The following is a 23123-nucleotide window of genomic DNA, read 5'->3' on the forward strand; positions in this document are numbered from 1 at the left end:
TAGTTTGCCAGTGCATAGATACACACGCATACATAGATAGACCCGTAGAAAATGGAGCATGGAAAAACATTTAACGCTTGACTTAAATGCCGAACTGAGACCAAACGAAATACAATAAAATGCGAAAATTCGACGCTTTGAAACGGCAATACAACAAGTCAAATATTGGTGCTGGCTGAAGGGTGAGACGATGCGAGGGGCGGCAGGCCAGGGGGCGTGGCATTGTAAGCCCACCCACATATATATATATGTATGTATATACCTTCACACAGAGACACCGAAAGCAAAGAGACCTACGGAAAACGACAGCCAAAACCCGAAAACTCGGAAAAAAGTGCACGCGCCGAACAAAACAAACAATTTGGCCCAAAAACTTGGCAAAAGCAATTGCAATTGCAAGATGGGTTTGGGATTGGGTTGGGTTTTGGGGATGGAAAAGGAAATGGGGGACTGGGATTGAGTGGTGCATGGCACCACAACAAAGTTGTTGACAATGGCAAACACGTTAACCAAAAACTTTGGCACAAAGATAAACGCAAATAAATTTGGCAACTTGTTCTCGTCTTACTCACAGTTTGTCTTGCTGTGGGTGCCTTAAGTTTTTGGATGCAAAGACTGCTGAAAATGCATTACAAAGCAAGGAGACCTTAACTGGCCCGCATGATCGTTGGCTGTGCAAATCCAAGCCCGCATTCAAATCACATAAATATTGTAAATTCCTTGGACTTTGATCGGCTATCGGCCATAAGCGATTTTCACGGTTTCAACCGAGAAGCCGAGGGGAAATGAATAAATGGGTAGAAATCCGGATAAAGGAACCACAAATTGACATGCATTGAGCAGGACACTACACCACCCAAAAGTCCACCCAATCCTGCCAACCAGGAGCTTTATCGGCGTTCAGGTTTGTGTGCATGTGTGTGTGTCGAGGAAAAAATATATATCTTCTGTGTATCTTGTATCTTTCAATCCCTGTTTGCTGTGCCCGTTCCCGTGTATATGTGTATCTGTATTTGTCCGACTGCTCGGCAATGTATCTTGCGAGTTGAGCAGAGATTTGCGACGCATGACACTCATAAGTAAAATGCCTTTGGACCGACTACGTGAATCGGAGCCACGAGCAGGACAGGAGCAGGGCAGGACCAAGGAGAAATCAAACCGAATGTATCCCAGAGCTTACGGCCGGACAGCAGGCGTAAAACGAGCCGTACAAAGTGGCCAGGAAAATGAGACTGAGCAAAAGGCACTGAAAATAAAATGGCCTTGAATCAAACAAACGATGAAATATCTAGACCCAATTAATGTTTAAATCTGACATGTGCATATAAATATCTTGTTTCCATTCACAATTTTATGTTGTAAAATAATACATTTTAAAACTAGTAAATAAATTGTTATGGTAAATATTCTGTGAACATCACAATGCTGTCTGCGAGGATTCAATTACAATTAAGTATTGTATTTGCAACTTTTTTGATCATGTTTTTATATGCGAATTAATTAGACTCTTTTCCTTGTGAACCGTTGTTGTCAGTGTACTGGAGCATAAATCGTTTTGCCGTTGACCATGTTCCTAGTTCCCCCACTCAGCGTGTCCATTTCTGTATCTTAGCTCCGAAAACGGCAGCCACAACCGTTTTTCTAACATCTAACAAGTTGTCGATGGATTTTTTTTTCTGATGAGACATGTCTCAAAAGGACCAGCAAAAACTAAGCAATAACGAACTAAGCCAGCACAACATCAAGTGCGGCAATGGATGCTGAATGGAAAATGTGATGGAAAGGATAAAGTTTTTAAAAACCATTTCAAAAAATAAAAAATCACATCACATGGTAATATGATTTAATAAATAGCAGCATTAAGTAATCAAAGATTTCGAAGTAGTTTTATAAAGAAAAACCAATCAGTTGTCATCAATACATAAGTAAGTATTTCAAATACTCTTGTGTATCTTGAGTTTAAACACATAATCAGGCCCTCCAAGTTGTTGCCCCAGTTTGGGCATCTTCAGTAGCATATTGGCCACACTTGTTATTGACAGCTTTGTTGCCTCGAGTTCGTTGTCCGCCATTGTCCATCGATGGTCCAAAACTACAAGGAATAGCCAAGAGCTGTCGCAACAGTCCGGCAGTTAGTCACCCATCTACAAAGGACCTAACACACAACAAGGATGAAAGTGGAGGGCAGGGAAAACTCATGAGTGACAGGGCAATCGCTAAATCGTTGCAAAAAGAGGAAAAATCTCCGAGGAAACGTTAAAGGATATTACGGCGCTAGTTAGGTTCAGATGCCAATAAGGCAAGTTTTTGGTCATTTTTATTGGCTGCGAAGGCTGTCAGAAAATGCTGAAGCCCATTGCCCGCAATATTCAACCCATTCGATCGGGCCACATATGCGTATACGTAATGCGGAGCGCGCGCGGAGGAAATGAAAAATGTAATTAAAAAAGTTTTTTCGGCCAAGTCTTTTGTCATGAGCTAAGGGGTTTTATTTCGGGTAACGAGAAGGGCAAAATGGCATGGCTGTATTTCAGTGGCAAGTGAGCAAGCCTAAGTTGCAAGCCAGCAATTTGCAGGGGAGCTTCATTCGGAGGCAGAGTGGCGCCCTTTAAATGCACGATGAGTGTCATTCAGTTGGTTGGGCATGTTGCAAGCTTTTTAGTTCCCCACACAGACACACACTCACACAAACACATACATGCACACGGTGAGAGCGATTCATGTGCATGTAAAAAGTGCTCATTAAAACATATCAACAAGCTTTATGACTGCTCTACCTCGTACCCTTTTTCGGTCCCCTTCAGCTCATGTCGCCGTCATCGGCACCACCGACAGCAGTTAAATTCATTCATAAACTACGTGACAAAACGAACGGAAATGTAGGAGCGGAAATTGCCAACAAACACACACACGCACACAAACAGAGGGGCCTTAACGCCTACCCACACACACACACACACACCTACACGTATGCAGCTAGACATTGAGACTCTGACAGGGGGCGGAGTGGGCGTGGGCTGGGCCAAGTTGGGCGAAAAGTATTTTACCACACGCCGCCGCAGTGTTTCCCTGGTATATGCAACTATTATCAAAGGAATTACACAGGAAAATACCCTGTCTTTAGAGTCCTTAAAGTGAAAGGATCTTTAAAATGTTTTAAGGCATTGGAAATTGCATAATAATACATGTTATATGTTATGTTTATTATTATTATATTATAAATTAAAATGATGGAAGTATTTGTAATGCAATTATTAACTTCAATTAGTAAGGTATTATTTAGTAAGCACAAAAAAAATTTAAATTAATATTTGTTTTTTCATAGAGTATTCTTGATTCGGTCTTTAGCACTTTCCGCAATTGTACCCAGTTTTTTATTTCCACTTTGTATACTGTCGAATCCAGTTTGCATGGGAGCTGCGAAAACGTCGAATTGCTGTTCCGCCTTCCACTTTCCTGCCACCACCACCCACTCTCTCTCCTGCAAACATAAGACCCCCTTTTGCCGTTTTTCCAGCACCATCACCAATCATATTACATTTGCAATATTTTCCTTCACTTTCGCTCGAAGTAAGTCATCAACTTGTGTGACGGATGCGTGGGAGGTGGTAAAACTATCTTATAGGCAGGCGAAATCTCATAATATTGATGGTATTTCACCGGTGGGCATAAGGACACAAAAAAAACTAAAAGGGAAAACCCCAACCAGGTGGGCGTAGCACAGAACAAGCGATTTTCTCTCTGTCCTGATTGCAATTGAAATGGGATAGTGGAGGGTATAATTTTGTTTGTGCCTCGGCTTTTGACGACAAACAGTTGTGCGAACCTTTGCACGGAAACCCCGCCAAGAATATCAGTAAATAAAAATGCAATTTTCCAGAGCTCGCTTAAGCTCGTCTGAGTCCTTCAAAGAACTAATTTTCCCAGCCATTAAATTCACGTTCTCTCTCTTCAACATTTTTTGCACACTCCGACGCTCTCTCCTTTTAACCGACTTAAAAAGAGCTTTTAGTTGTAAGCTAACAAACTAACGGTAAGCGCAGTTGCAACGGCAGCTGTAACTGTAAAAGTGAATGTAACTGTCATTGGCCCGGCTGAAGGACACTGAAAGGATAAGGAGCGAGAGCGCAAGAGTGCAACAGATAGACACACTTAAAATAGCAAACAACCCAATGGGGCAGGCTCTTTTAGTTGACCCAATTCGACCTTGACCCATTTTCCCTCCCTTGCCATTCATTCGCCCATCGGGGGGTTGAACAACTATAATTAAATGTTAATTAGCAGAACCCCGCCACTTTTTGTTCAGCTCGCAGCCATTCGATGTCCCTCCACTTGTCCGAATCCCCTCAAGCATTGCGTTTCCATTCCATTCGATTCGATTCCGCAGGCCCATTCATCTCATCGTAGATTACAATCAATTCCAATCTGTCAATATCGCTTCACCTGCCCCACGCACAGCATACAGACACAGTGCACCACCCACAGGCACCCACTCTTGGCCAAATCCTGCGGCCCACACCCACACCCATCCTTGGACATTGGAGGTTTCTCCGATCCGGGACGATAAATGTCAAAGTCAATGCGGTTAGGGCGGAATATTCTCTTCGTTTCCAACTACTTGTTCAGCGTTCAGTCAAGGTCCCATCGCCATGGTAACGTACAGTGGAACGTCAGTTTGTTGAACTAGAGCATATATTATGGTTTGCTATTTTTTAAATACTTTATTTATTATTATTAAATATGGGTATTTTGAATACTGCGTTCAATATCTTATTCCTAAATCTTGGGATTTTTATAATATTTTTCTTAAAGTCTATATATTGATCATCATACCGATGCTCGACTGTATGCAAATTATTCAAATGGGTCAACTCTATTTGTCTCACTTTGCCCACCACCTGTCCCCATTTCTTCCCAATTACCGACCTCAGCTTTTTTCGTTAAATAATCGAAACGATAAATTGTACACACAATAAAATGCTTGCAATTCAATAAAGTTCACAATTTTACAGGACACCACACATTCGGGGCGTGGCATTGACATGCCATACGAGGCATGTAGCATGTAGCACATAGCTTGTAACTGTAACTTGTTGCTATTCCCCGCCAGAGCGAGACAGGGCACGAGTGGGACATGCATAAACATGATTTTATGTGCACACAACACGACAATAAAAATCACGCATGAATTTCATGGATCCCCAAACTCACAGCCCCTTCGCCTAACCCCCTCCACGTGTCACTTGCATAAACAACTACGAGGAATAGAGAAAGCGGAGAAAGGCCGAGGGCGAGGTAGAGATAGAGTAAGGGCTAGAGCGAGAGAGAGGGAGCGAGGAGTCGAATAAAAAGGTCGTCGTGAGAGTACAAAAAACCTCAACACGAGTAAAACAAAACGTAATTACAACAAGGACTTTTCAACAGCAGCATTTTGCACATTGCAACAGCTTTGTTTAGTGAAAGAGAGAGAGGAGAAGGTGAAAACAACAATGCCACGTACGTGAAATGCAACAATGTGCCACGCACGTATGTGCGCGTGCGTGTGAGAGTGAAAGTGAAGGTTAGTCACACTGGAAAAAACTAGGGCCATTCTAAAGCTCATAACAGTTTTATTTTTAAATATGCGTGGTTTTAAAGATAACAGTATTATGAAAGGAAGCTGTTATAAGCGTGATTAAGATATAAAATGTATTTTTAGAGATTAAGATCGATAAACATTTTTTAGTACTTTAGTCTGTTATTTTGCATTAACATATGCATGTGTTTTTTAAATTAAAATACACCTTGTGTTTCCTCGATGGATATCCCATACATTTTGCTTTTGTGTTGCGAAAAACTCGAGCTTAGCCGGGCCAAAACCGAAACGAACGAGAAGAGCAGCCCGTTGGGGGGCAGGGAAAACTGGATAGTGAATTGTGGGCGGTGGGTGGTGGTGGGATTAAGGACGGTCTACACTTGAGCTTTATTGCATACATTAAGGGGCCAAGGTGCGCCGCAGAGCAACACATGCATGCAGCGCGTGTTGAAATGCGTGTGTGGGTGAGGTTCTGTGTGAACTGACTGTTCCAACGTCTATTTTCCTAATGGACAATGTCGCTATCTATTGCCACGAAGAAGTGCACAAAGGCAGCGGAGACCCACATATCTCAGTGGAAAACTATAAATCAAACCGCAAATCCAGACAGCGGGCGCAGGAATAGTGCAAAACATATATGTTCCTTATATATATTCTATAAGGCTGGAAGACTGATGGCCAAAGTCAGGAGCAGGCAGCTCGTTTGTTAAGATGTGACACAGTTTGGAAAAAGAAGTGCGAATAATAAACGTTGGAATGCACAAGCAATTAAAAAATAAACTATCTGAAACAAAAACAAATTAAATGGATAAATATTAAGTATATATACAGCCTTTTTTAAGTCCTGATATATAGATAGATATCTCTACATCTGGTGGAAAGGATATCTGCCTCAAAAGTGACTCCTATCTGCATATTCTAAAATATGTACTGCTCAGCTGGTACCCGATATCACTTACTGCCTTGGTGGCCCTTTTATTTCGGCGATGAGTGAAGGCAAGAACCCATCCTGAATCCTTGCAGGCTCCCACATGAATGCCAAGTAGGCGTCATGGCGGAGGAACAATGCAACCTGGGGGTGGGCACATTCTGTGGGGGGGGGGGCTCATTGTTCGGCACTTAGTCAGGACGATGTCGGCAGCAGAGGCTCCTGCTTCTGCTCCTGCATCTGCGCTGCCACGTCTATGTCGATTAGATGATGCTCCTCTAAGCTGCCGGCAATCCCCGCCTGACTAACGAGCGGCTGATGCGACAAGCGCCATTTGGCTTTTAGCTGGGGCGGAAGGGCGAGGGATGAAGTGCGGCGGGGCTGCTAACTGCTGGATGCACCTGCAATAACAACCTGAGGACACGGCCAGCGATGAGATGGCGTCGACATCCTTGACATGCTTGCGGGATGCCATGACAATTGTGCCACGAATCTCGACCTTTATCGTTGTCTACTATGTGCCCCGCACCCGTCACAATACCCAAATTTTTCCCAATTTATGCACAGCGAAAAACTGGCTCTAGTTCAAATGGTTTAGCTAAAAATGGAATTTGCAAATATAATCTTTGATGAATAATCTGAGCCAGATAAATCTTCTTGCACGAATAAAAGAGGTCCAATGCAGCCTTAATTTTTCTAAGATTTAAGAGTAATTTTCGCACAGTGCATTTGTGTCTCTCCTAATTAAAAGACCACCGTTTTGATCTCAATAGTTCCTCCGTGCCGCAACACAGTTAAGCACTTTATGGCATCGGCTTGCATCTGTTGACAGGCGTGTGTGTGTGAGAATGGGAAATGGATTTTGGGCGCACTTCCTGCGCCTTTCTATCACGCCTCCATTTACTGCAGACAGGACTCGCATCAAATATTCAACTGTCTGTCAATTATGGGTTAAAAAAGAAAATACACACTTGATGCTGTCTGCCAACGAGGACACACCGATACATATGGATATTTTCACATATACGGTCAGGATAATTGGTACATGTGTATATGTAGAGAGATAAATCTATTGAATGAAACTGGCTGCGACTTGGACTTTGAGTGAAAGAGCCAGGCACCCACGCAATCGCTTTCCCTTTCGCTCTCTCTCAGTCCGTCTCTCTCTCTCGGGAGTTTTCCGCTCTCGCATTTTCCAGGAATTGAGTGGAAAAAGAAACGGGAACAAACATGCGCATCCCCGAATATCCTTGAAATTGCGAGTCTCGATTCCAGATTTTAATTCATTATGCTCGGGAATAACTCAACTCAATGCCAGCTTAGGTGGGCAAAAGGGAGGAGTCCAGCGAAAAGGGATTTTTGGACCAGCAGCAGGACCCACCTGGCCCGCCCACACCCATGGAAACCTCAGCTCACGTTGCTAATGTCACCATGGAGACAACGGCTGCTGAAAACTGGGTATCCTGGGGATCCTGGGCGCCCTAGCGTAGGCTATGCAAATATCTCGACGAACAACAAAGTAAAATTCGCTCTGGGCCAGCCAACTTCCATACCGCCCCCCCCGCCAATGGCCCCTTCGCACACAAACCAGGAAAATTTGCATGTTTTTCTTTCTGTTCTGTCTGTTTTCCCGACAGACTTTTGCCGCTCCTGCCGGCGGGTTGGCAACTAGAGAAGCCCGCCCAGCCAAGTCAGTCAATTGGGCCCCACGTTCCCTACTCCCTGACCCCCTGACCCCTGACTCCCATATATATTCACATTCACTTTCATTTTGGCCGCCGTTTCGCCCCTGTCGACCCAGAGGCGTACGCAGGGGTGCATTTTGGGGCTTAAGCTTCCGCTGAAGGATGTGTTGACTCGGTATTTGGAAAAATGCATATTCCTGGGCACGGAAACCATTATTGCGTTTAGCCATGTTTTGGTTTTGAATAATTTCTGCTGTAGCCTAAGAATAAGTCCTTAACTAAAAGAAGTATGTGACATAAGTGACATAAAATCGTTTCTAGCTGTCAAAAAATTTGGCAGATCACTGATTCGCGAATTTGAGGTTAAGGTATTGGGTATAAATCCCCCTTTCCGGCAAACTTACGCCTACGCCACTGTTTTGCATACATTACGCTGTTCGCGGGGGCGTGAAATAATAGGTGGATGGGGGGGTTGGGGTTGGGAGCTGGTTTTTCGAACGTCGAGCCTTCGGGTGGCCTGTTTGTAATTCGCTTTGCAGTCGCCATGGGCACAATTATTTTTTACCTTTTATGGGGCATCGTGCGAACGGCGGCGCCCCATCAAAACGCCCAGACTTTCTCTTTTCTCGTTTTTTCTTCGTCTTTTTTTTGCATCGTTTAAACGCTTTTAGTGGAGGAAAGTATTGGAGCAGCGAGGCATTCAAGTGTCTGGCAAACAGCCGCGGAAAACTCTCGCCAGCGATTTTAATTTCGCCACCGCTGCTCTGCGGCAAGGAGATACACCAAAAGATACTTTAGTTGCCCCTCAGCGGATTGCGAACTATTTCCGGAATCATTCCCATCAGCATTACGGTTGCCTTTTCGGCTCAAAACAGCTAGTTTCACGTAATCCGATTATTGCTAAATTAGTTGATTCACTACGTAGCTCGACTCTATTTATGAGATATTAAATAAGTCCACACTTTGTGCGCACCATTGAAAAACTATTAAATGATGCTCTGAAATTAACCCATAAAAAGACAAACAAGCAGTTTATCTGCAAATAAGAAGTATGCCAAATTTACGGCCAGTTGTGAAAAAAAATCAATGACTTATTTTGAGAGCTTTCAGAAAAGGCAGTTAAAAATGTTCCAAGAGTAGCGTGTATGCTAATAAAAGTTTGTGAATAAAAATACAAATAAAAAAATAAAATACCTATTCCAAAGTTAAAAAACGAAAAAAAGTGCGTCTGTATAAGTGATTTGGAAAACATATTTCGATTGTGAAAAGAGACAGCAGCTGATTAATATTAAGTAAGGAATTTCCCCGTTATCACAAAGTCGTTGGAAGCCAATACACGGTCGTAAAGGGAATGGAATGGAAATTCCCGCGTGGAATTGCCAGCGGAGTTATGCTAAGGTGCGTCCTCATCCTGTCCTCCTGCCTTCCGGCCGTTCGTCCTTTTTGAGTCCTCTCCTGCTACTTGTTTCCTTTTTATGACATTTTTAAGTAAGTCGCCGCGCGCAGCTTGCAAGTCTCGAGCCTCAAATCTGGGAAAAAAAAGCCCCTCCCCCTCGCCATTTCATCTTCCTGTTTTCCCAGCATCAACTTCCCACGACTTTGTACTTCTTTTTTTTACTTTCCTTTTTGTTTTTGTAATTGAATGCGCTAAGTTACAGCGAATTTATGCTTATCAAGTTTTGTTTCTGCTCAGCTCTGCTCAGCTTCGATCCCCTGCCGCCGATATTATCTACCCTCCGGTTTTCCGGGTGGCCCACGAGTGCTGTTTACGGTTATTTAGGCGCAGGCACTAAGTTCCCTGCCTGCTCTCGTATTTTTTTACGATTCCAAGGGGCTGGAGGGGCGGAGATGCCGGGATTGGCGGTATAAAAAATACTTATTTGCAAACTTTTGTGGCGGCACCGCTGACTCATTCAAGGATGACAATGAGGAGCAACCGGATCCGGGAGTGGGCGAAGCCGTTGCCTACAGGTGCCCCAACGGGCGGGCGCGGATTTGTGCCAGACCCACCCACCACAGCGATTTGGTCGTGAGTCACGAGTGCACTGCGCAAAACATCTAGACATTTAGCTATACAGTATAGCCACAGTATAAAGATATCCCTTTGCCATATATGAGATATCTACGAGTCCACCTCTAATCCAACAGAAGGAAGCCATAAGCGGAGCAAGGTTAGTCCATCGATGGCGCCACGGAAGTGCAGAGCGCGTAACTGAAACTTGTTTTCCTTGCACTGCAACTTGCATCGCCTTTGTCCTGCCTAACAGATACCACAGATACAAATACATATACGGTTGCAGATACAGATACACATACTGTTTGAGTTATAGATACAGCTACAACCTTGAAAGTTTTATCCTGCGCGCAGTGAGCGGGTAACAATTGAAACCGGAAGCCCTAAGCAGAACCAAAGTCACAGTCAGATTCAGATTCAGATTCAAATTCAAATTCAGAGTCACAGAAGGGGAAGTCTGGTTTCGAGTCGTCTGAGTTATCCGATTTACCTGGCAGAACGGAACAGAACTGAACTGAAGAGTAGGGAACAGCTGGTGGCAAGTTTGTAAGTTGGCTTAGGAGAATGCCAATGGAAGATGAAAGAAGTTTGCTCATTGCCAGAACTTCTGCGGCAGTTCTCAGGATATTAACAGGGATATTAACAAAGACATTGTGGCCGACTAATGCCACAGTCTCACAAAACCATGACGAAGGGAGTGAAATGGGCGCAAAGCCTGAGCAATTTCAAGCTGAAATTGCTCGTCCAAGCTTTGCCACGCAAATCCTACAGAAATTTATTTCATTTAAATGTACGAAAATGCGTAAATGTCTTAAAATAAAATATATGACCGGCCATATATATGGCCAGGAACGGCTGACAGTGTCAAGGTGCTGGTCCTGGACTCGAATTTCCGCACAATTTATGCGTTTGCCAACTGGCAGCCGAAAAGCACCGAAAGCAATAAGGCTGAAATGCTGAAAAATTGCGTATTTCGGTCCCGTTGTTCGTCGCTCGGCAATTTTCAACTGCTGATTTTCCAATCAGTGCACACTCTGGATATCAGCTTATTGAAAATATTTGTCTTTGGCCGAACAATCTCCCCACTCCCAATCCCCGAACAGCGAACTGTAAACTGCCGTCTTCATTAGTCTCTGTCGGAGTATCTCAAACGAAATCGGGAATGTGGGCTGATGGGAGTTGGGTGGGTGGACAAATAAAGCACAGATATCGCAAAAGTCAAAGATGTTTTCCCACTCCCCCAACATCCCCGGCGATGCTTAAGTAATAACTTTTCGGCGCAAAGAAGACAATGGTCCTTCAAAAGGATACTACCGAACACAAGAGTGCGGAAAATGGAAGAGGTTGCCGGAGGTCGGTGGCGAGTTTCATCCGTTTTTAATGGCCTGCAACAGGAAGCAATCAGAAGCTGGAATCAACAGAGCTTCATCTATTGTGATGTCTTTTCAATAACACATAATATGATGTTAATTCGAAATATTTTGTATATTTCACATGGTCTTTAAAGAGTTCATGTGGCTGGAAAATTGTTCGTATCGTCAACAAACTAAAAACCACTCAAGTGTTAAAGCTCTTTAATTGAAGGGAAATTTTTTGATAATAATAACCCCACGAATTTAAAAAAGATTTTGAAAATGTTTGAGATTATAATAACACGTTTCAAATATATGGATAGTACACTTTTTAAGGATTTATTCAACTTCAAGTTCAAGCAACCAAACTACCAGAGCTGTAGAACAGCTTTTAGAAACTAGAAAATTTGAAAACCAAGTGCAATAGAAATCGAGTTTCTTGTGATGGGTATTCAAAAATTCTTCACAACCGGATGTGAACTTAATTCCGTGCATTCAGAACGCAGTGGCAGTGGAGCACTTGAAGCAAACAACGTGAATTAAGTTGAATCGCGACGACCCGAGCCGCACGATGTTATTTTTGTCAAAAGGGGCACATGAGACTTCATCGGACCGAGGAGCGAAAAAGACGAAAAAAAAAACACTAAAACACAGACTTCTCAACTCTCGATGCAACTTAAAAAATAGAAAAAGAAAAAAAGACAGATATTGTGTATAACGCTTGGGAAGCGGGTGAGGGCTTTGTTTTCCCAGTTCTGCACTCTTTTGGTGTGTATTTTCCAGCGAGTGCTCGAGTGACTCCGGGGAAAAGATGGTGGATTTGAAGTGCGGCCTCCTGGGGGCTTCTCTGCATGACAATTCTATTTTTTTTTCTACTTGAATATTTGTCTCTTTGCTGCTCCAGCCCCACAACTCCACCCACTGCCCCCGCCACGTCTGATTCTTTGTTTTTACAACTTTTTTTTTCCGTCCCGCTTTTCTGGCAATTGCGGAGCTCAGCGAGCAGTGAAAACTAAAAATATGGCCAAGTTTGGCTCAGGGCGATCTCCATGTGAATTTATGGTCCGCTGCCTGGGAATTTCCCGCATGTACGGCATACACACAGATACAGATACCATACCACATAATAGATAGAACCATGGATGTAGCCGAGTGTTCCTTTGAGTAGGAGGTAGGTAGGTGGGTAGGTGGTTGGCTTTTACTTTTACATTCCGCTGCCATTTCTTGGCCTGCTTAAAGCGCCGTGAAAACGCTCGCAAGGAAATTGAAAAATCGGATGCGGAATTGAATAATGTGTCGGATGGGCAAATGGGCGAATGGGCGGTTTTGTGTGTCGGGCGCCATTCAGTTTGCAAGGCCACGCAGTGTCACCTTGCCACAAGATTTATGCGCGGTGCAAGTGGAAGAAGGTCGATGGAGTGGAGTGGCGTGGAGTCGAGTCGAGGAGATTTCGCATTTGAAATTGATAGTGCGACATGAGTGGGATTTGTTCGAGTTTCGCCGCTCTCAGCGAATTGCGAAAAAATCTCGAGCACTTGTTAACGCAAATGTTAGTCTGTGGTAAGGAGAGACGTTCAACAACTGCCAGAGTCAACAGTATAAATGGGGTAATCAGACTTTGAGACCAGGGATAAGTTTTGACCTTTCACATCGTAGACTTTTGAGCTTGAATTTCAAATTTATTGTGTCAAAAAAAGGGTTTTACAGTAATCAAATTTTAATGGTGAAAAATGCATTTAATGTCTAAATATTTCAGGGTTTTCTCTTTCTAGATTCCAATTAGGCTAAGGAAATGCTCAAAATGTTTTCTTTACACTGGGTAAGTATCAAAAACTGCAAAGGTTTCCCTTTTTTATAAGACCATTTGCCCCTTAAGCATAAACCAAGTTTAACCGCATGCTTTAATATTTACAATTATTTAATTAGTGCCCACCTAAGCAAACCGGGGCCAAAAAGGGAAAGTTGTTGGCCAAGGTAAATGGCGCTGGAGGGACAAACAAAGACGGCACAAGGATTCCAGATGTGATGGGAGCGATGGAGCCCGAGACTGAGCCCGGGTGAATAGTTGTCTTGGAGCACTCACCTTTAATTATCGCCAGAAAGATCAACAGGACAAACAGCGACAGCGACGCTGGCAGCGGGGAGTCCATGTCCTTGGCTTGTTTGTATCGCGTGGCTCTCGGGTTGAATGGCTACCCCGCCCCTGCTACACCTTCTGCTCCTGCTCCTGCTCCTGCTCCGACTGCGGCTCCTGGTCCTCCGCCCGATCCGCCGCCTCCTTTCACAGTGGGCGTTGGTGTGGTTGAGCTGCCTTGAAGTGGTTGGCCGTCCCCGCCTCGTCACCTTTGCTAAATAGTTGGCCAGGGCACCAGCGCCCGGTGCTTCCAACTGGCGATGATTAGCACAATAGACCGAGACAATGCGCCGCCGTGTGGGTCAGAGCTCAACAATGGACGACGATGGTCTCCCAGAAGTCCGTACTCCTTCGCCCTCACCTTCTCAGTGCAATGCAGCAGCTTTCATGGGACGCTTTAAACTATCTCCAAAGAGACTAGAATCTCTCAATTTGACTCTTTTCTTGTTTTCTTGTTTTTTGTGGAAGCGCCTTTGATTATTATTTTATTCTGGTATTTTGCGAGCAAATATTTGGCACGCGCTTTCCGTCGACTTTCTTCGGATTTTGCTGCGGTTGTGGTTGTGGCTCTGCTTCCTCTTCCACTTTGGTTCCGCGTTGCAGATTTAATTTCCGGTTTTCGCCTGGTCACAAATATTTTTTTTCAGAATTTCGTTTTTCCGTCGCTTTTATTTGACTAATTCTCTTTCGCGTGCTCTTCGGTTTTCCCTTTGCGTTTTTCCTTTGAAATAATTTACATAATTTGCACTTTTTCTGGGTCGCTTATATGGTTTTCATTTTCTATTTGAGTTTTTTTTTTTTATTTGTTTTATTTTGTTTTTGTTGGATTTTGAGAAACCTTAGGTAGCAGTTGTTGTTTTTCTGGTTGATTTTATTTTTGTTTGTTGATCCTTATATGTTGTAGAACAGCTTAGTATCGTTGTTTCGTTCAGTTGTAAGATGTTAGCTGTAGGATAAAAAAAAAAACTTATTTATTTGAAAGAGTTTTACTTAAGTAAGGAGTTTAAATGTGTACAATGATATTGAATTTCATTTCTTGTAAATTTCCCCTTGTTTTTGAATGTATAATTAAGCCAATTTCGTTTTCCTCCTCATTATAGTTCGCTTTCATGTGCTGAAGCCAAGTGCTAAGTCCCCTTTCAATTGATGAAGATACCCCTTTTCTCATTTAACGCGATTTGCGTTAACCCCCTTTGGACGTAATCTCTTCTGCCTTTGAGGTTTCCCTATACACACAATCCTGGCTGAGTTAAGTCCTTTGATATCAGATCCCCTGCCACAACTTAGCAAAGCGAACTGCTTACCGCAAAGCAGAGGACCACAAAGGACAAATACCTGAAAATCAGACTGAAACACTGCGAGTACGAAAAAAAAAATGGCTACAAAAAGCTTAGCTAAGTTAATGTTTAATTAAAAAATATACACTGTGGCACTCATTAGGGGTTTTTCTAACCCATTTCCAATGTGGGACGAGATGCAGCTGCTCCGTCACCTCGGAGACTCCCGATAACCCCGCCAGAAACCACCAAACCACCGAACCACTGAGCCACCCATTGCGAGCCCAGTCATTGATTAGTTTTTGTTTTCGGTCAACAAACTTGAGTAAATTAAAACAATGAATTTGCGTAAAAACGCGAGTCGAACAAAAACAAGAAGGGAGAAACCGAAGCAGAAAAATAACAAAAGCAGGCGATGCGCAAATTAAAACACTGGCTACTGGGTTTCCAGGCGAGCATCGAATGGTGGCAGGATGAGGGGATGTATCGAAGGGCGGGGCTGTTGGGGGCGTGGCAGGGCATTGGGCCGAGAAATGCAGTAATTGAAATACATGCGGCGATGGCGGCATCGTGGCTGCGTGTGGCATGAGCTGCTATGCCGCGATGCCGCAAAACAACGAAAAATAAATAAGAACGTAGAATCACAGCACCACTCTATACCCCTTAGGGTCCTGCTTCATTACATAATTCGTTATGAATATTATAATTAAAATAAATCGATATCTATAATATTTGAGTGTAAAAATTGGTAGTGAAATTTAAAAGATAGTTTTTTTGTTGCAAACTTTTAAACAGCTTTTTTCGAAACTGCAGTTACTAAGCGGCAAACTATAAAATCTAGAATGTTCTTCAGATCATGGAAGTTAAAGTTTACTTAAGATTTGATAGACCCCAAAACGTTTCCTTTCACCCGTTACACATTGCATCAAAAACACAGGACACCCTTGCTATCCTCAACTACTGGGTGCGAATATCGCAGCATGCTTTCAGGCGCCGGCCATCAGTGACGTAGAAAGCCACAATAATTTACACGTGCTCGATGGCCGCAGAGGGAGAAGGTGGCGGTATGGGATGGGATGCTTTAGGAACCGCATCATCTGGGATAAACTAAGTCCCGGGGTTTGGAAGGTTGAACAGGGCATTAATTATGATGGAAAATTAAAATATTCAACTTATTTGATTCCCCCAGCGGAGCTGGCAGTCAAGATGGAGCCTGGCTCCATCCGAAGTAAAAGGAAGTGTTCCAGTGCTCCAGGACACCCCGCACGTTCTATGTCTTTGTCTATGGCTGCGTCAGCTGTTTGTGTAATTAGAGGTTTTATGAGTTATGTTCGTGTGCGTGAGTGGGGCAGCGAGAGAGCAGGGTTGAGGTGTATAAATGCTGGGGCGCAGAGGGTCCTTCGTCCTTGTCGCGGTTAATTAATTTCAAGTTTAGTTTCAGCCCGCTCCCACTGGTCGTTTGTGCGCGGTTTTTGGCACAAAGCTGGCAGGTAAAAAGTTTCAAAGTCAATTTAATGCTTCGCCAATGATGAGAGGCAGCCGTCGTGCACAATGAGCCCTGAAATTGAAGGAGTAAGTCCTGCTCGGTAGACCTCCCCCTTCCCCACCCCATTTGCCGATAAAGTTGTTGCAGCCTCATAGACGCGACAAAAAACGAGGTAGAACAGAAAAAAAGTGGAATCTGGCTTTGGTTGCGGCTCCCTCGTCGACTGGAGCTTTGCACATGTGGTAGCTGCATTTTTTAGCACACTCCACAAGGCCTCAAATTACCTAGTGGCCCCGATGTGTGCCACAAGTGCCTCACTATATCCGCTTTGAGGTTTCAACTTTTTGCGGTCGTTGGTTCATAATTGAACCCTTTGGTGGCCACACGCCACACACACGCACACACACACACACTTGTTCGCGTGGCAGGAGATTGCTGCACAAATTTGCTTTAGCCCGCTGCAAATTATGCTCAAGGGAATCCACTTAGCGGCTTAGTTGCCAGGGATTAAAACAATGTAAGCCCTAATACACACGTGAAAAATTTAGCCCATTTCCATTACATAGTCTTGGTACATTCTCTAGAAATCTAACACCTATAAATATTATTAATATACCATTAAAGTCACAATATAAATGGGCTTTTCAACATTCAGATTTTCGCACCAATTCAAGATGTCGATTTGTAGCAATATCTTTGCCATTTTGCTCGGTGTTGCAACTCAAAACTTGATTGAATGCGTAATGTTCGTTCAGCAGGCTAATCAAGCGACTAAGTGCGATTCAAAAGCCAATCAAAGTAAAACTGCATGGAAAATGAGCTTTCAGCATAGAGTTTGGAGTGTTTTCGATTTTGGAACGCTGACTGACAAGCTGACTGAATGACAGAATGACAGACTGACGCACTCAGACGCCTCTGCATGTGCTCTGCGGCCATCCATTCATTCATTCATTCATTCATTCAGTTGCTAACATGGCGATAAGCGTACACATTCAATACGCACGCACACCAACACCCACTGTGAGCATAACACACACTCACACACACACACACACACACAAGCGCGCACTCGTATGGACGCTGCAAATATTGCCATTGAGCGAGCGTCAAAAGTCATTTCGACAAAATACTTTGCTGCGCTGCCTTTCGAGTGAGGTTATTGGCGCCTCTTCTCCCCTTTTGAGAGCGCATTTCGCTGAAGTGGGCGAGGGGGGGTGAAGTCAAGGCTTTTGTTAGCACAAAGCCAAAACAACAAGTGCTATATAATTACAGCAACAACCACAACAACAACATGCACAGCCCAAGCAACAAGGGAAATGCAAAAGTGCATTGAAGAGAAAACTGGCGAACGCAAAGAAGCTTATTTATTGTTTTGGTGCTGCCAAATGGACTCGTGAGTGCTCACGAAGCTGAAACTATAATAAGATTTGTTCCACATCCGGATTTATTGGGTTAATTAATGAAAACCGTTGTGACAGAAAAGTCAAGTTTGTATGGTATTTTAGGCAAATTTTGAGTAGGGACAAAAGATTAATGAATGTTAGCTTTGGCAAGCCATGTTCTATCCATAATCTATTCCTTTCTTCAACTAATGTACAGAAATAATAAATTTGAAGTTCCCATTATGCTCCTCCTTATTTAGAATTGCCTCTCTAAAAGTAAATCGAATCCGATTCGTAAACACTTAAAAGGCGGCCTAAATCGTGACCTTTGCACCCGAAAGTAAAGCCACGATCCCATCCCCAGTCGCCTGTTGCCGCTCAACTGGGTCAGACATCGCATCGGTAATGAGACTGCCAATGCTGCCGATGGATATGGTTATGTTAATGGTGATGATGTGCGGATGAACGGATGAGGATGACAACGACTACGAGGAGCAGCGGAATGGAGATGCCGATGATGGGAATGATGTGCAGCTGACATTACAAACAATTTCGCAGCCATTGGCGCAGTTTAATTAAAACGGCGACCAAAAATATTCAACTATAATCTATTGCAGGCAGATAAGGGCGGGCGGAGCTGGTAAAACGGAGAACGAGGCGGAGAGCCGAGTTAATTTCATGGCGCAAAAAGGAAATGGCACAGCAAACAAAGGCAAAGACAATGGCCACGGCCAGGAGTCTGCCACGATATGGGATGCGGCCAAGGAGGGCCGAGGGGCCACTGAGACAGAAATTAAATTGGAAATGTTGTACTTCGTGCAGCAGACAGGCTAAAAGGAAATACACCAAAGGCATCCTGCAAATGCAAAACAAAACAAAAAAGTGGGCTTCGTACGAGTATGGATGGTCTGTTGGTGTGTCTAGCTAGTGTATCTGTGTGCGTGTGTCTGTGATTTTCTCTCTCTCTCTCTATCTATCTGTGCATCTGTGTGGGTAGGGGCAACAACAAGTGGCCAGGACACGGCACGGCAAGCGGAAGCTGTTGCTGCAGGATGCAGGACCCTGTGCCATTATACAAATGGAGGCGGCCTCTTATAAGTTGGAAATTGTCTCAGATTTAACAGGAAGAAAAACGAGGCAAAAAATAAGCATCAGCAGAGCGGCAGAGAAAGAGGAAAAAAGCCATACACGAATACGGGGGCGCATGAATTCTCCCGGAAACGACGGACAAATGCCCTCGAAACGAGTGCCCGTTGAGAGAAATTTAATAAACAATAATTCTGCAAGCAAATCCGCACTTCAAACCAGGGTAAATAAAACTGCAGCAAAGCCAAAAGTGTAAATATAAATCCGAATCGCATTGCTAAGTCGCATCTGTATCCAAGTTCTATGCAAACTTGTTCAACTTTAGGTGCATGGCATGGTACTACTCGTACCATCTTTCAAAGCGACAGACAAGACAATGTGGGATGGGCGATGGAAGTGCAACTGCAGTGCTGGAGATCCTGGCAAGCCAAGGGACACCCGGCTATCCAGGAAAAAGGAGCCGCAGCAAAGAAAGGCTCCATAGCAGAGGCAACATTATTTAGGTTTAATCAGCCAAGCAGATTTGCATACGACAGTTTGGCTGCAATGAAATAAACCAACTGGAATTCAAAGGAGCCATCCCAGAGATATCCAGAGCACTGGACTAAAAGCGGAAAATACATCAAACAAATGAGCCGGTGGGTAGTAGTAATAGTAGTAGTATGGAAAACTATTATAAGCCCTTGACAACTGGGGAAATGGACTTTTCAGCCAAAATGTCACATGGCCAGCAGGTCCTGTTTAAAATCCACGAATTAACAGCATGATTCAAGTCGATGGGGTTCCACTCTGAAATGCGCCGGAAAATGTATTTGCACATAGAAAAACAGCACTGCCATTATAATTTAAGGGTAAAACTCGTGGAATTTTTAATTGATGCTGAGCCAGCGAATTACAATTCGTAATTACCCACCGACACAAATTTGTTTCATCCACTTATTTTTTTTTTTTTCTGGCGGTGCCAATTTTCTGTTCCCGTCGTGAATTAAAATCAAATTAAGCAACTTTTGGCACTGCACTACGACAGAAACACAGAAATACAAAATGTGTACTCTTTTAAGGCAACAAAATGCATCGTGTTCCGCATGCTTGGAAAAAAGTTGTTGACACGAAAAAAAAGTAGTAAGTAAAACACACACATTTTTTGGCCAGCAACGTGTGTGGCAGCAATTTAACAAAACGGCTAAAAAGCGCCAGTCAAAATGCAGCTGATGGTAAGACATTCGCCAAAAAAAAAAAACGCCCACTCGCCAGTAATTCTACTTTCCGTTGCACGGAAAATTGCTTTCGGTGATTTTTATTGGATTTTCGTGTGTAATATGAAATTCATAACAAGCAACTGCGAATGGTCAGCATCAGTCCCAAAAGGCACACTAAATTGAAGGAGGACAGACAGGCGACTCCAATTGCATCGGCGACGATTTGCAGTTTTTCATCCGGATGCCTTGATGCCATTTTAAATTTTCCAGCTAGTTTGCTCTTTTTTTAGTTTTTTCCAGCAACGCTTTTCCGACAACGCTGAGCTCGACACTATTTGATTGCCGGCTGACCGAGGCGTCACGCTGACAAGTTGCAAGTTTTTCCATTGCCCTAACTAATCTGGGAAATCGGGGAATATCAGCAGCATAAAGTCATGCGTATACGTAATATTTCGCATAAAAAATAAACGTTCTATAAAACCAACTAAAATGTTGTAGTTTTTTTAAAGAAGATTTTGATGAAATTATTATCTTTGAATTTTAATTTGCTGAGTTTAAAGTTTGTCATTCCATTTTTCGTACAATCAGCTAAATATATTCAAATTGAATATAATTGAAAATTTGCGAATAAATATTTTACACTACCAACTTGCAAATCCCGCTGTCCAATTTAGTACCTTCTTTGAGTAAATGAACTTAATTGAATTTACTTGCCATTTACACCGCTCTTTTACTCTTTTTAAAAGCCCACACTAGCACTTTTTCTTCGACTTATCCTTCCTGCTTCTCGTATCCTAGCAATTATCCTTTATCCACACTTTTTCCTCGCAGGCGATTGTTTTTTTTTTTAAGCAAGAGCATTCCCTATTGGCTCTGAATCAATTCTAAACGGATCAAGTTCTTCCCCCTTTTTTTTTTTTGCCTACATATGTATCTATGAGTATTTGCGAGTTAGCTCAACTAGTGGAAATTAAATTTCTGCATTTCCTAATTCGTCAAATTTATTGTCCGTTTCGATTCACTTAAAAATTGTATCTCCACATTCCACTTACCCAGCAATTTTGTCGAAATGAAGCTTGAAGTTGCTGCTGTCTAAGAAGTTGCTGCTGCGTTGCTGATGCTGCTGCCGATTTTGCTGCTGCGGTTGTTGTTGGTCTTCTGGTTGATTTTGTTGCTGCTGCTGCTGGAGTTGTTGCGGTTTCTTGCAGTGGTCGTTGTTGCTGCAGCTGCAAAGTATCGGCGACCTTTTGGCTTTTACAATGGAACAAACACAACAAAATTGTTGATGAATGTTCCATAATTAATATGAAAATTGTATTGAACTCGCTCTTTTCGTTCGCCTTCGAGTGGTGCTTTTGGTTATTTTCTTTTTTTATTTAGGCTTATTGTTTAGAGTTATCTAAGTTTACTTGCTTTAGTTGGATGCATTTAGTTAGTGGCATTTAAGTTGGGACAGTTGTTGCAGTGCTGGTTGCATTTGTTATTGCTGATGAGTTGATGGCAGTTGCGAGATTGATGATGGAATTGCTTGATTGCTTGCTGGCCAGACTGATTGAAGTATTGATTCTGGGCTTTTGGATTGGAATTTAGCTGGCATGTTTGCTGCATCGTCTCATTCGCTCAGCAGATGCAACGATACTGATTCGGATACAGATACAGGTGCGGATGCGAATGCGAATGCGGATACGGGTGCGGATGCAGAAACATGGATGCGAGAGTAGAGATTCAGATGAGCTTGGTTTCGATTTAGCATAATGCGTTAATTAAAGCCACTGCTTTTTTGTTTTAATTTTCCGTTTTTAATAGTTATGAACACATTGTTGCTGTTGTTATTTGTTTTTGTTTTGTCATTTATTTTTGTTTAACATTTTCTGAGTGTTTTTTTGTTTAATATTTGCATATTGCCTTTATGTGGTGAGTATAACGAAAAAACTTTTATTTAAATTGGATTTTTATCTGTATGGCAGGCCAAAAAGAGATAGAAAAGAGCAAGAGAGAGAGAGAGAGATCGAAAGAGAGTGATGTGAATATTTAAGTACGTAAATGTTTATTGATATTAACTATGAGGGGCATATGGTATTATCGTTTAATTTGCTACAAGTCAATCAATCTGCCGCTTTTCCACTTTGCCGTCTAGATTGCGAATGCCCACTATTTTGATTGATTTTCTCCCAAATTCCCAAGCACAATAGACAACTTAATCAGAATACGCAATGTAATCAGCTTAATAAGGTCTTGCCTATCCATTTCGAATACAATTGTATCTGTTCATGGCCTGTTGCACGAGACTCTGTGGAGTAGATTGTAGAAATTTGGCTCTTTCAAAGTCACAACCCATTAAAATTAAATTCAATACCAAGTGACCCCAGAACAATCATGGCGCGGCACTTTCTGATATGACCCACCATTGCGATTCATTCGACATCATCCCATTCCATTGCAAACGCCCATCACGTGCCACAATTTACGGTCAAAGTTTCGAGGGTCGCAACACTCGCAAAACTGTTGCGACTGCCAACTAAACATTTGTTTAATGTGAGTGTCTTCCTGGCAATCCCTCGTGCTCCGCAGGACCTCCTCACTACCATCGCAGGACCTCTTAGAGACCCCTTCGATAACTATAAGTACTGGTGTTTGGATGGCCGAGCGCACAAAGTTTGACAAAAGTCACTTAAAGCCGCCGCAGCAGCCATTTCGAATATCCGTTATGAGAACACAGGGCAAACTAAAAAAAAAATGTAATAAAGGAGAAAAAAATGAAAAGAAAGCAACTAAAATAAAGTGAAACGGAGATGGGGAAACTCGGTAAGGAATATAGATCCAATGTACAGAGGAGTTCCAACTGAAGCTACTCGAATGAGGAGAGTCCCTCGAGTGATTTCCTAAGCAAAAGTTTGTTTTCTTTTTTACTTTTTCCATAAATCAAACAGTTATCGATGGTCGGGAAATTAGATAACTTTAGATTCCAAGAAAACATGCTTTCCAATGTGAATTTTTAAAGGTTT

General features: G+C 42.9%; 1 protein-coding gene across 12 annotated transcripts in view; it reads right to left on the minus strand.

Annotated features, from left to right (window-relative positions):
* LOC6731680 (acetylcholine receptor subunit alpha-type acr-16) overlaps positions 1-23123 on the minus strand; it is a 92436-nt gene that overhangs the window by 62296 nt on the left and 7017 nt on the right. For 8 of the 12 annotated variants that reach the window (XM_039298548.2, XM_039298553.2, XM_039298552.2 and 5 more), the window contains exons 2-3: positions 21171-22074; positions 13638-14634 (exon numbers count right to left, since the gene is read on the minus strand). In XM_039298548.2, coding sequence (XP_039154482.1) covers positions 13638-13704 — 67 coding nt within the window. In that variant the 5' untranslated portion in view covers positions 13705-14634; positions 21171-22074. The remainder of the gene's footprint in view (positions 1-13637; positions 14635-21170; positions 22075-23123) is intronic. The other 4 variants (XM_039298550.2, XM_039298549.2, XM_039298551.2 and 1 more) reach the window with 3 other exon arrangements.

The sequence above is a fragment of the Drosophila simulans genome, chromosome 2L (genome assembly GCF_016746395.2).
Source record: "Drosophila simulans strain w501 chromosome 2L, Prin_Dsim_3.1, whole genome shotgun sequence".
Lineage (NCBI taxonomy): Eukaryota > Metazoa > Arthropoda > Insecta > Diptera > Drosophilidae > Drosophila > Drosophila simulans.